The sequence below is a fragment of the Phocoena phocoena genome, chromosome 4 (genome assembly GCF_963924675.1).
Source record: "Phocoena phocoena chromosome 4, mPhoPho1.1, whole genome shotgun sequence".
In the NCBI taxonomy this organism is placed as follows: Eukaryota; Metazoa; Chordata; class Mammalia; order Artiodactyla; family Phocoenidae; genus Phocoena; species Phocoena phocoena.
This window is the reverse complement of record NC_089222.1, coordinates 32,530,974-32,544,218: the sequence shown is the minus strand read 5'-3', so window position 1 is coordinate 32,544,218 and position 13,245 is coordinate 32,530,974. Positions and strand designations below refer to the sequence as shown.

Sequence of the window (13,245 nt, the reverse complement as noted above, 5' to 3'; positions counted from 1 at the left end):
AAACAAAACCCAATAGGGATCTCCCTCCCTTCCCACCAAAACTCTTTCTGCCAGAAATGGAAACAAATGAAGGAGCCGTTTCCACATCCCCTCAGCTTCTGAGAGGCGCTCTGCAGAATTAAGCACCAAACAGACAAGGTGCAGGTGATCTTTGTCTCTTGCTGTACTCAGGAAGCCGGAGAGTAGGAGAGTTCTGGGAGAAAAGGCTCAAGCTGTGACGGTTTGAGGGGGACAACACAGAAATGGGAAGTACCATGACAACCTTCGAATGCTTTCAGACACAAGAAATTGACAACTGGCCCAACAATGGTTTAAACCATGTGGACACCTCTTGTTTACTTAACAAGAAGTCCAGGGAGAGGTGGTCAAGGTCAGTTCAGTAGCTTAACAATTTCATAAAGCCACTGAATCACCTCCACTCTTCATCCATAGGCTCACTGCCTCATGGTAACAAGACAGGTGTCCTAGCTCCAACCATCATATCCTCTTATTAATTTTCCAAAGATAGGAAGCTAAGGAGCTATCAGGGCATCAAGAGAAGGCACTCTCTCCCTTGCCTGTACTTTTTTCAGCAAGAGAAAAATATTCTTCTCCAAAAAGTCACAAAGCAGATTTCTATTAAATCTCTTTAGCCAGAATTCAGTTATATGTTCACCCCAAGCTGCAAGAGAGGCTAAGAAAGTGGGGATCTGGCTTTAAATTTTTTTTTTTTTTTTTTTGGGAAGCAAGTAGGGGAAACAGGGATAAGAATGATGGTAAAGTAGCCAACAAGGCATCTGGCACATACAACCATACCCAGCACTGTGTGGGGAAATGCTTAACAACCAGCTTTCAAAAGAACTAAAACAAAACAAAAACCCCTAATGCGTAGCATCTGCCAATTTCCTTGGTGTAAATACTCCCTTGATGCCAAATTTCAAGTCACCAGCATGATATTAACCAGCTCACAAAATTCCTGAAATTTTAATAATCAGCTGGTACCACTGAATTGATACCTCAACATTTGGTAAAAATTAAGTTTACAATACTCCTTCCACATTCAAAACACTCTAGATGACTAGATATTATTCTCTCCAGCTCATAGGTGAGGAAAATGACACAGCACCCCAAATCACACAGCTTAAGTGGCAGGGATGGAATGTTGACCTAACAGCCCTAACCCAGCCTCATCACAGCTTTGACACGTCACAAGTGCCTATACCTACACCCTCAAGATCGCTCTGCCTAAACCTCAGCTAAAGGGGCTCTAACTTGGTTTGGAACCAACAACAAAGATGCACTCCAGTAAACCCAATCAAAGTTACCTAATAATTATTAAGTTACTTCCTCCAATGACACTGTTAGTGCACATTTATTGTTACAGTGGAGAATACAGATTAGTACAAAAAAGAAAATAAAAATCACCCCTACACCCATCCTTAAAAGAGAGCAATTGTCTACATGTGGGTGATAATCCTTCCAGATTACATAGACATATATTTTTAAAGTAGAAATCATGCTATTGGGTAACATAAGGACACTCTTCTTTTTAATGTAAATTTTCCAAAACAGAGAAATAGAGAGGACTGTACCATGAACTCCCTTGCTGTCATCACCCAACTTCAGAAATCCTCTAAAAACAATGAGAAGTCCAAGCGTTTCCATGTTCCCTTCTCAGAGTGGAATGTGTAGGAGGTAGGCGCCTCCCTCCACACTTCCCTTGGATTTCTCTCCTGCCTGGCCTTCTCCACTCAGACTCTGAGGTCAGCCCTTCTCCAGGCTTAGGCCACCAGCTCCTTTCATCGCTGCTCAGAGAACACTGGGGAAGGGAACTTGTAATCATGCTCACTCGTCTTATGGATCCCTCTACCTTCTCTAATTCCTGCCTAGTCGGTCAAGAAGCCTCACAGCTGGGGTTCAGAAGCTCATTAAAGGAGAGTTTCAGAAGAAATACATCACAATTCTTTGGAATTTCCAACTTCCACTTACTCCATTCTCCCACCTGTTTTATTTTCACCTGGATGGATATACACCCCTGAGAGGCATTGCTAACCAGTTCAGCTAAAATCCTAGGGCTCTGTTCATCCTCATTTTCTCCCACTCAGTGCCCACCCAAGGCAGTCTGCCTTCCAGACCTCACTTCCTGGTCCTCCGCCTTCCTAAGGGATCACATTTTACCTCTACAGGTGCCAGACTAAGTGAAATACCCAACAGGCTAAAGGATGGTGGCTGCACCCCAAATTAACAGCTTTACATGAGTCCCCAAAGAGCCTAGTTGAAAGCCCAGGCCCAAAGTCAAATATAAACTCTGTAGCCCCCAATAAGTTCAAAGAACATGCTCATGGGACAAAGCAAGAACGGCTCCCCTGAGCCCCAAGTTTAGCCAAGTGCACACAGAAGGGAGCTGTGGATATTTCAAGCCCAAGGCATGGAATTCTAGTCTGCCATAAACCATGTACAGCTGACAGAAAACAAGCCTATGCTGGGAATCATGGGTATTAGAACAGAACTTCAGGGGGGACAGTAGCTAAATGCATTTGCTCTGAATAGTGTATTTGTCTAAAGACTCCAACACATCAAATAGTGGGGAGCAGGCAGGAATAAGGGGGGAGTCTGGCTTACAACGGTCTCTACAGGTAAAGACACAAACTAAAGCAGTGGCTTTCAAAACTTCATGTGTTTGGGAATCACCTAGAAAACGCGTTTAAAATGCAAATTCCTCAACCTCCTTCCCAGAAATTCTGACTCAGCAGGTCTGGGGTGGAGGCGGGCGCATTATGGCGGCATTTTTAAGGAGCATCTTTGACAACACTGCGGCAGGTGTTGGCAGTCCCTGAGAAATGACAGCCACTTGCGTTCCTCCGCCACAAAGTTTTTGTGGCAACACACTCCTGTGAGCAGTGGAAGAAACAGGGCCTCTCACCCAGTGCTTTTTACACTGGTTCTGGCCTAAGAGTCTCAGGAGGAATAAGTTAAATACACAGAGGCCCCTCCCAAACACTGCTATTCAGGGAGGTCTATGATGGGGCCCTGGGGCCAGCCAATTCATCTCAGGTGGAAGCTTTCTCCCTAAACATCTCCGTCTTTTGGTGCCCCAGGCAACTGGTCAACCTGTCCTCTCATCCCGGGCAACTTCATCAACATCCTCCCTCTCAGAGGTTATTAAGAAACAAATTTTCACCACCCCTCCCCCCAACCTCCCCAGCTGTCACTAAAACAAGCATTTAATGTTTTAAGGGTTTTAGATGCTAACAAGAAAACAGGCGTTACCAAAATAAAACAAGCACTGGGACAGTTAAGAGTTATAAATACTCATAACTGCTCGTTAAGAGCTCTGTCTGCATTTTATTCATTTCTTCGAGAACTATTTACTGAGCACCCAGTCTCATCCCAGGCACTAGGCAGTTCACAAGTGTGGACGCCACAGACAAGCCCCTGCTGTCCTGCAGCTTACATCCTAGTGTGGAAGGAAGACCAGGGAGAGGATAAGGATTCTAATAAGGGAATTTCTGACAGTGACAAGCACCGCAAAACATAGGAACACAAAATAATGAACTAACAAGGATAAGAGAAGATGAGTTACAAAGAAGGTCTCCTTGCCAGCTAGTCTCTATAAGTAAATGACAGGAGACATGACCGCAGGGGCAGCAAGGGACAAGAACCTAAACACTAAGGAGCGGGGCCTGCTAGGAGAGAGGTGGCCAGTGGTCCCACCGCACAGCCAAGAGGCGGCTAAGCAAATCAGGAGGGGCCAGATCTCCAAGGGCCAGGGTCTTCGGGATGTTACAGGTATAATGAAGCCCCGGGATCATTTAACAAGGGAGGGGTTATACTAAGAGTAGCTGACCTGTACTAAGCACTGTTTGTGTGCCAGGCACCATTCTAATCTCATTTTATCTTCCCAGCAACCCCGTGAAGTAGGAACACCCCACCCCAACCCCGCCGTTCCACAGGTCATATCTGAGTCAAAACAGGCAGTAGGGGGCTTCCCTGGTGGCGCAGTGGTTGAGAGTCCGCCTGCCGATGCAGGGGACGCGGGTTCGTGCCCCGGTCCGGGAAGATCCCACATGCCGCAGAGCGGCTGGGCCCGTGAGCCATGGCCGCTGAGCCTGCGCGTCCGGAGCCTGTGCTCCACAACGGGAGAGGCCACAGCGGTGAGAGGCCCGCGTACCTCCAAAAAAAAAAAAAAAACAGGCAGTAAGTGATGGAGCCAGACTGCAAAGCCAGGTGGTCTGGCTACAGGCAGTGGTTGTGGAAGTGACCAAGGGGCAGACGGGCGGGGCCTCGAAGGCCTAATTCAGTAGGGAGTTTGAGTTTTATTCCAAGTGTGATGGAAAGCCATTGGAGGGGGGCTGAGACTTTCTGACTCGTTCCCTTAGATCTAAGAGAGGGGACTTCTGGGGAAAGCCCACCGTACCCTGGCTGAGCTGGCTGCTAGACCAAACTACTGAGACTTCGGCCACAGAGATGTCTAACCCTGCCCTGCCTGGGTTGGAAGAGCTCTCCAGCCCCTGCAGAATTGGATGCCACCTTCGCTCTAGGTTAGTATCTCAAAGTGGAGCCCCGGACCAGCAGCATTAAATCACCAGGATCTTGTTAGAAATGCAAATTACGGGGTCCCACCTCAGCCCTACTGAATCTGAAAAACTCTGGCCATCTGTTTTTAACAAGCCCTACAGGTGTGTCGAGTGTGACACATTATCCACATGGAGCCATCCTCACCCCCATACCCTCCCAAATCACGCTGTACTGGTCCTCGGGCAGCCTCTGCACCGCGCACCAAGCCATCCTCCCCTCTGGACCCTACTGGCGGGGTTCTATGGCTCCTCATGCCTAGAAATCTCACTATTGCCCCAACCTACTTTTCTAAGTAGTTTGATTTCCTAGAAACATTGACTATTCAGCTATTTAGGCCTCTTCTACCCTGGAAGTAAAACTTCTCTTCCTTTCTACTTCTAGAGTTTAATTCTGCTTTCAGCCTTGTAGCCTCCAAAGTAGACAGCACGGATAATCTCTGCCTTAACCTAGACTCTCCCTAACACCCCTCAGTCGCCAGATTTCTCTTCATTCACTCATTCCCACTCTCACTTATAAATTCCTACAAGTGTCCATGCCCTCAGCTAGGAACTAACTGCGCTAGGTGCCGGGTACTTCAGGGATTGCTCAACAGCTCTCTCAGCCCTGCCCTCGTTTCTGACCCCTTAGTGGGGGGCTGGGGGGCAACACGCAAATAAATACAGAATTACAAATTATCTACATGTACTAGGAAGGCCTCTGAGGAGGCCGCTGGGCTGAGACCTGAATGAAGAAGAAGCAGTCCTGACGGTAGTTTAAAACAGCAAATATTTGCGTGTTGAATCCATGCCATACTCTGGTCTAAGTGTTTTATGTTTACTATCCATATAATCTTCCAACAGCCCTAAGGAGCAGGTAGTATTCTCATCCCGACTCTACAAGAGGGGATACTGAGGCACAGGGAGAATAAGCAGTATATGTAAACAGCAGAGCCAGGATTCAAAACCAAGCACACTGGCTCCAGAGCCTACCTACCCTCCTAACCACAGGATTCGGTGATGAGAGCAGGGTGGAATGGTGTGGGTGCGGGTGCAGGTGGAAAGGCAGACAGGGTTCCAGGCAGGCAGAGTAGCACGTGTAAGAGCCCGGGGGCAGAGAAAAGTCAGACTGAAGCAGAAAGGAAGTGGAAACTGGTGAGCGGTGAGGTGAAACTGGGGAGCGGCAGAGGGACTGGAAATGTATTTGGGAAATGGACGGGACAAGACGTGCTGACAGGTGTATTATGGGGTGTAAGGGAGAAGGAGGAAACAAAGAGAACTCACAGTTTTCTGGTGCCCTATTTTCAAGGCTTGAGGACAGAGGGTAAAGTATTATAACACAAGATATACTAAAGTCCCACGGAGCGCTGAGGCACAGCAAGCTCTCAAATGAACAGACTCCATCGATCAAGCAGGTTAAAGCTTCCAGTCCCCACCCCACCCCACCCCCACCTCTCTACAGGAGGTCTTCATTCAAGGGTCCCATCCTGTCCCCCGGGAGCTAGTTTTCAGAACACTATTAGCCCAGGTAACAGCAGTAAAAGCTGCAGCTCCAGTAATAAGAATAGCTTTACCAGGAGGAGGGTTTTTCTCACAAAAATGTAATGCGTTTAGGACCAGGGTTCTCAAGTTTTTCTCAACAGCACAATGATGCTAATTTACAAATGAGAAGTGATGCGGCTTGCCCGAGGCCACACAAATGCAAAGAGGCTGAACCAGAATCCAATTCCAGGTCTGCCTAACTTGGAAGCCCACACTTCCTCCATTAAATCAGCATTTCCCACAGCGTGGGACAGGTCTCTGTGATGGAATACATCAGTGGTTTTAGATGAACTTTTTAAAGTTTTAATCCTTATGGTCTTGTTTCAATATGAATAATCATATATGTGTGTATATAACATCAAATAAATAAAAATTTTAAATGAGATATATACACGATTTGATATGAATTTTTATATATATATATATCACATCAAATCCATGACTTCTTGTGTATTACTGCCTAAGAAACAGAAAAGGTTTCCTAAAAGTTAAACATTAGAATAAAAGTACAGGTGATAGAGGGATAGAAGAGAAATGTTGAGGTGACGCAGAAATAACTGAAGCTTGTGAAACACTGCTCACCACAGCACCGCCCAAGAACAGCCAAGCACCTGTTCCATGTTGTATTCAAATCTGGCTACAGCCACACATAACTCTGACTCTGCTCCAGAGGGATAAAATGTTGGTTGCCTCTGGGGAAAGGGAATAATATCAGAACAACGCAATTTAGCATAAATCATCCTTAGCACAGTACTGGTCTTGACAGAAGATACTGTTTTGGTCATCCAACTCCTCTCAGTGATTCACCACACACCTTAAGTCAGGTAAGCTTTCCTGGGCCTCAGTTTCACTTTGTCCAAAGGAAGTTACAAAAAGCAGGCTCTAAGGTCACTTCCAGTTTTAGAGTTCCATAAAATGTCATAAATACCCTAAAATCCAAAAGTATTTTTTTCCAGAATCATAGAGGCCCCAACCCTGAGTGAGTGTCGACCTGAGGTGTAAATGTTAAATAACCCCACAAGGCATCCCAGGCCCCCATCCCTTAACTGGGGAGATGCTATCAATTATGCTGCCCTCTGGAAAGATGTGACAAAAGACATTAATTACAAGATGATATGTCCCTGTCCCCTCCAAAACTTTAAGAATTTTCTGCCACAAATGTTTAAGTTATTAACTTTCTCTATACTTAGTTGTTACTGTTTGTTATTTCGTCTGTAACAATTAACTTTATTCTGGGTGGCAGTAGCAGGGAGAGAAATGGGTAGGGAAGAAATCTGCAAAATCTCATCAAACTCCTATCCTCATATTAAGCCTCCACTGAGAAACACCTGTAAAACCTTCCAAGCTTCGATGTGAATTACTCCACGGATGTTCGAACACGTTTAATATGCTAACCTCTAAAAGGAGTCGTCACTCCTTATCTTTCAGAAATATTAACAAAACAGTTTAACCAGAACAAGCATTCTTCCTTTATTATTGAAATAGATACATTCATCAAAAGGGAAGTCTTAAGGACCCTCCTGGCCTTCTTTACAAAGCCCCTTCTGTGATGTCAGTAGGCCTGTAAACTTTTAATAGAAGGTTTTTAGGTTCCCAGAAAGAGAAGTTTTGAAATGTGCTCACTTCATGTTTAGCTGAAGACAACAGAGGATGGGTGGGCTGCAGCTGGCAAACTCAGAAAGCACAGCTGGGTAGCAGGTGATCTTAAAAAGAAAAAAAAAAAAAGCAAATCCCAGGGCAAATCGCGTAGCCAGGGGTGATCATTATAACTGGAGAGTTGTTACATAATTACTTGTTAACTACTAACAAACATATACAAGGTTTCAAAATGCCATGGTTACTCTAGCCATCGAAACTAGTGTATCTAGTGGAAGAGTCCAGGTTCCTCCAATTAATTTCATTCAAAGAAACAAGCAATCCCAGGACCTATTCCCTTCCAAGGTAACCTGACTGCCTTTACATATACAAAACAGCCTCCAGCAATTAAGCCAATCGCCTCTAGGGATGAAAATCAGTGTTTCCCTTTCATATTGATTTTTAAAGGGGAGAGGGGAGACAGAAGTACGTTACAAGAGCTAAATATTCATCACCTCGACAAAAACGACTTCCACTCCAAACTGGAAAATTTGAACAGAAAAGGTCTTCCGCCACCCCACCCACAGCCGCCCCTGCTCGGCTGGCGCAAAACCCAAGACCTGTGTCGGATGCACTGCATTCCAACATTTTTCAAAAAGTTTACGAGGCTTTACCGAAGCGGCGGGGAGAAAAATAAAGCAGGCAAAAGCCGGGGAGAGGGAGCTGGAGGGTTTCCGTAGGGAAGAACCGGGTGAAGCGCCCGGCTGCGCCGTGCAAGGCCCGGTAACGGGGAAGCGACCCGGCACCCGGAGAGCGAGCGCCCCCGTGGCGCGCAGGGACTGACAGCCGCTCGGTCTCCACCGCCGTGGGTCCCCCAGCCCCCCAGCCCGGCCCCCGCCGCCAGTCCCCCTGCCCACCCTTCCCCCGCAGCGCCGGCGATGCCCGCTGGGCCAACTTGGCCCCGGGTCAGCGCTGCGGAGCGCGGCCCCGGTTGCCGGGGAGGCCGCCGGCGCCCTTACCTCCTTCTGCTTGGGGTCCTGCGGGTAGACGTCCGGCGGCCCGAGCCGGGGGCGTTTCAGCGGTCTCTGCTCATAGCTGAGAAGCCCGAAGGCGGCCATGATCTCTCATGTTAACCGGCGAAATGAATGAGAGTTGGAGCTGGAGCAGCCGCCTCTGAGCACCAGGGAGCAGCACTTTGCAGACAGACTCCCTCTCCCCCTCCTCGCTCGTGTGGCGCTGCAGGCAGGAATAAAGCAGGTTGGATGCTGCCACTGCCCGGCACGCAGACACGCACTGATGGGGGCAGCCTTCGGCGGGCACCCTGCTGCGCTGGAGCCCCAGGACGCACCGCCAACGGAGGGGCTGGAGGTCCACCTGGATCCTCCGAGGCGCCTGCCTCCTGTTCCCCACCACCCTGTCCCCAGGGGGAGGAGCAGCTGATGGGAACGTGTGACTTTTTTCACCAATGGACCTAAACCCACCCCAGCCGAGCGCAGGGTGGGGTGGGGGAGGGGCACGGGGCGGGGGGAAAAAAACTTTTCTTGGCGCCCCAGGCAGGTGGCTCGAGTGCTTGCCCTGGGCGCGGGTGGCCCGCCTACCCGAGGAAGAGACTGCGGAGCGGCCCGCCCCCGCCCCCTCTTCTACAGCAGGGACCCTTCCCCCGCCGCCACGCGCCCCGCAGACCCCGCCACCTGGGCGCGGACCCGGTTGGGAAGGAGGGGGACAGGCCTGGAGGGAGTGGGGGAGACAGGGATGCGGGCGGTGGGGAAGCGGCCAGTGCCTCCTAGACGCCCGCCGGGCTCCGGTGGCGCATCCGCGGCTCCGGTCCCCTCGGCGGCTCCGGGCAGGCGCCGAGGCGCGCTGCTAGCGGTCGCAGCGGGTGGAGGGGGCCGTGCTCACGGTGGCTCGGGGCCGACTTAACCCTTTGCTGCCCCTCCAGGGGCTGGGGTGGTGAGGAGGGTTGGCAGCGAGTGCAGACTGGGATAGCTAGCCCGCGGGCATCTCGGGCTCCTCCAATCCCCCGCCCACCCCCGGCCGCGCTCCTTCCTCCTCCCCCCGCCCCCAACAGTTTACCTGTTGGTCCCCGGCTAGTGGTCAGGGGCCGCCAGCCGCGGCGGCACTTTGGCGGCCGCAGCCTCCACGTTTCGGGTTGGGATGGGGCCGGGGGGGGGGAGGGGGGCGGGGGGAGGCAACTGGATATGATCTGATTTGTAAGGTATCAGTCTTGGCCGGGCGAGCTCCGGGGACGCCGCGAAGTTTGCCACTGTCTGGGGGCGGCGGGCGACGCCGGCTCGCCGCCGCCGGCGTTCTCGCCCCCAAGGCCGGGGAGCGCGAGCTTCCGAGTTGGCGGACGGCGGCCGCACTGAGCATGCCCAGCTCGGCGGCCGGACCGCGGAGGAGTTTGCTGCGAGCGCGCTCCGATCCGCCTCTCCGGGTTTTCGCAGCTGCAGAGCGCGCAGCCCGCGGGCCCGGGCGCCGAGGCTGGCCCTGGGGTGTATCTGGGCGAGGGAGGGGGCGCCCCCTGGACCCCTCTCCCGGCCGCGGGCTGCGCTGTCCGCCTCGACCTCTGTTAAGGTCGCTGTCCCCTTGGCCTGAGCCGGAAACCTCACCTGCGCCGGGCGGGGGGGGGGGGGGGCGGGGCGGAGGAGAATCCTCCAGGGGAGACCTCGGTGCTCCAATCCTCCCGCGCTCCCCGCTCGCTTTGGGGCGTGGGCACCCTGATGCTGGGACACCTGCCGCGAGCCCGGCGAGACCGGAGCCGCGGAGGCGGGCCCGGTCTGTCCCGAGGGACCCCGCGGGAGGATGCGCCCGCGCTTGGCCAAGAATGATGGCTGCCATCTATGGAGCCCTCGCTTCATGCCAGGATCTTGACAGTAAAGGTCTCTGGTCCTTTAAAAAAACAAAACAAAACTTACAAGGTTTTACTCTACCCTTTTTATAGATAGAGAAATCGAGTCAGCTTAGGAAGGCCCGGTGACTTGCTCAAAGTCGCGAAGCAAACTCTGCCTGATCCCATGTTTCTGATTTATTCTCCACGACTTGGAATTGGAAGAAGTGGGTTCCTGAACTGCCCTTGCCTGATAGGGTCAGGTTCCCCATACCTTGAGGAACTCTCTTGACTCCTATTCCATCCTCCATAAGATGGTGCTAACAGAATCTAACCCAAAGCCTTTGTATAGCGCCAGGCACATAGTAGGTGCTCAGGAGATGCTGGCTAAATCTGATTATCTATCTACTTACCTCTGCTGACTTTAAGCAAGGGGGGCAGGGGGGTAGATAAGCCATCGCAATATGATAGGCTAGTTCTTAACTCTTGACTCTGACCTATTAGCACTTCCCAAAGCAGCTGAGGCCAAGTCAGGCCCGTAGTTTTTGGATTCTTTACTCAGTCTGAGCAAGTACTTTTAGAGAACAGTTACTTCCACCAAGAGGCATTTCCTGACCACTCTCTGCACCCTCCCCCACGGACTTCTCTTCCACTAATACCTTGGGTGTAACTTCAAGGCTGAACTTGCCCTTGGGATATAGGTATCTGTCAAATCTAGCTTCCTTGCTTGAGAAACAGGACAGTTGTCTAACTTCGTTAGGAAAATTGTCAAACATACCAAAATGCAGAAGAAATGGCATAATGAACCCGCAAGTACTCATCTCCCATAGAAAAGTTTTGCCATTCTTGTTTAATCTCCCCCGCCCCTAACACAATGACATACACTGGAGAGGACAGTGTTGTTCACTGTTGCAACTTAGTTAGGTACACAGCATGGAACCTGGCACACATGGAACCTGGTGGGCGCTCAAAAAATGTTTGTTGGCTGGTGGGAGCGGTGACTGGGTGTGTGAGTGGGTGAGTAGGTGTGTGGCTGGGTAGAACACTGGTGGTACTATACTTTGGGGATCCTTGTGCTGACACGCTAGTCTGGTTGGGAGATGTAACCTAAATTCTTCCCTTGGAGTATCTAGGTGACAGCCTCCAACTGGCTTCCACAAAGGAAAAACTTTTGAAGCACTCAAAATTGTATCTAACCGTAAAGATTTTTAAATCAAAATGAATTCATAATGTGTCCCTAGTGCTTGGGTAAAAGGGAAAGGGAGAGTTCTCTCCCTGTTGGTCTCCCTTCTTAGTTCCTTCCCTTGTTTTGAGACGGTCTGGCATGGATGCTTTGGCCCTCTCAACATTAAAAAAAAAAAAAGAGAGTGACAGCTTCAGTTTGCTGAGACACTTCCTCAAAAATCATCTTTTCGCTACATGGACTTCCCAACGGTGTTTGGTCCCCTCAGCCTGACATTTGCACTCTTCACAATCTACTGCCATCTACCAATCCAACTTTTTCTCCTTAATCACTCGCCCCAGTTAGCTCACTCCTATTTCCAATATGAAATTCCCAGACCCTTCATTTTCTGATAGCCACCTAAGGACAGTCCTTAGAGTCTGGACCCCTGTATGAAGCCCACCCCAAACTCTTGACGCACAAAATCATCCTTTGGTTCTTTCAGTACCCTAAGCACTTATTTTATTTCTTTTTCACCAGGTTTATTGAAAAATAATTGACATCCATCACTGTGCAAGTTTAAGGCATACGGCATGATGGTTCAACTTACATATATTGTGAAATGATTACTTTAATAGGTTCAGCTAGCATCCATCTTTTCATACAGATACAATAAAAAGGAAAGAAAAGAGGAAAAAAATTCTTTTTGTGATGAGAACTCTGAGGATTTACTCTCTTAACAACTTTCCTGTGTATAATAGAGCAGCGTTAACTATAGCGTCACGTGGTACATTACATCCCTAGTACTTACTTATCTTATAACTAGAGGTTTGCATATTTGGGCCACCTTCCTCCATTCCCCCATCCCCCATCCTCTGTTTCTGGTAATCACAAGTCCGGTCTCTTTTTCTATGAGTTTGATTTTGTTTTGATTTTGTTTCTAGATTCCACATATAAGTGAGATCATACAGTATTTGTCTTTTTCTGTCTGATTTATCTCACTTAGCATAGCGCCTTCAAGGTCCCTCCATATTGTCACAAATGGTAGGATTTCCTCATTTGTTAATGGCTGAATAATATTCCACAACGGCTTTATCCATTCGTCCATTAATGAACACTTAGGCTGTTTCCATGTCTTGGATACTGTAAATAGTGCTGCCATGAACATGGGGGTACAGATATCTTTTCAAGTCAGTGTTTTCATTTCCTTTGGATATATTCCCAGAAGTGGTCATTCTCTTCTTTTAATACCTCATCATTTATTGGCATGCTTTCAAACTTGCCACACAGAAGTCTTCTTCCCATCCCCACCATAACCTCTTACTCTCCTTCCATTCCAGAGCTAGTCTTTAAGCTCACTAAGGCCAGTTAACACGGCTTAACATAAAGCCACAGGGTCTCTGCCGTGCTTGAATTTCCTTCACAGTGCCGGTTAACACAGCAGATAGGCACAGATTCTTGTCGAATAATGTGTCTCATTTGCTACTGTTCCTATAAGGGACATCTTATCTTTACCTGTCTAATGACTCTCCCCTCCCTGGGCCTGGGAAAAGTTTGCATAGAACATGAATTGATCAGAGAACACCAGAGGCTCCCCAGAGAGGCCC

The 13,245-nt window shown here is 49.4% G+C and overlaps 1 protein-coding gene across 1 annotated transcript in view; it reads right to left on the bottom strand.

Annotated features, from left to right (window-relative positions):
• MED12L (mediator complex subunit 12L) overlaps positions 1 to 8,767 on the bottom strand; it is a 308,272-nt gene extending 299,505 nt beyond the window's left edge. The window contains exon 1 of the mRNA XM_065875806.1: positions 8,669 to 8,767. Within this exon, the coding sequence (XP_065731878.1) occupies positions 8,669 to 8,767 (99 nt within the window). The remainder of the gene's footprint in view (positions 1 to 8,668) is intronic.
• Between the last annotated feature and the right edge of the window lie 4,478 nt (positions 8,768 to 13,245).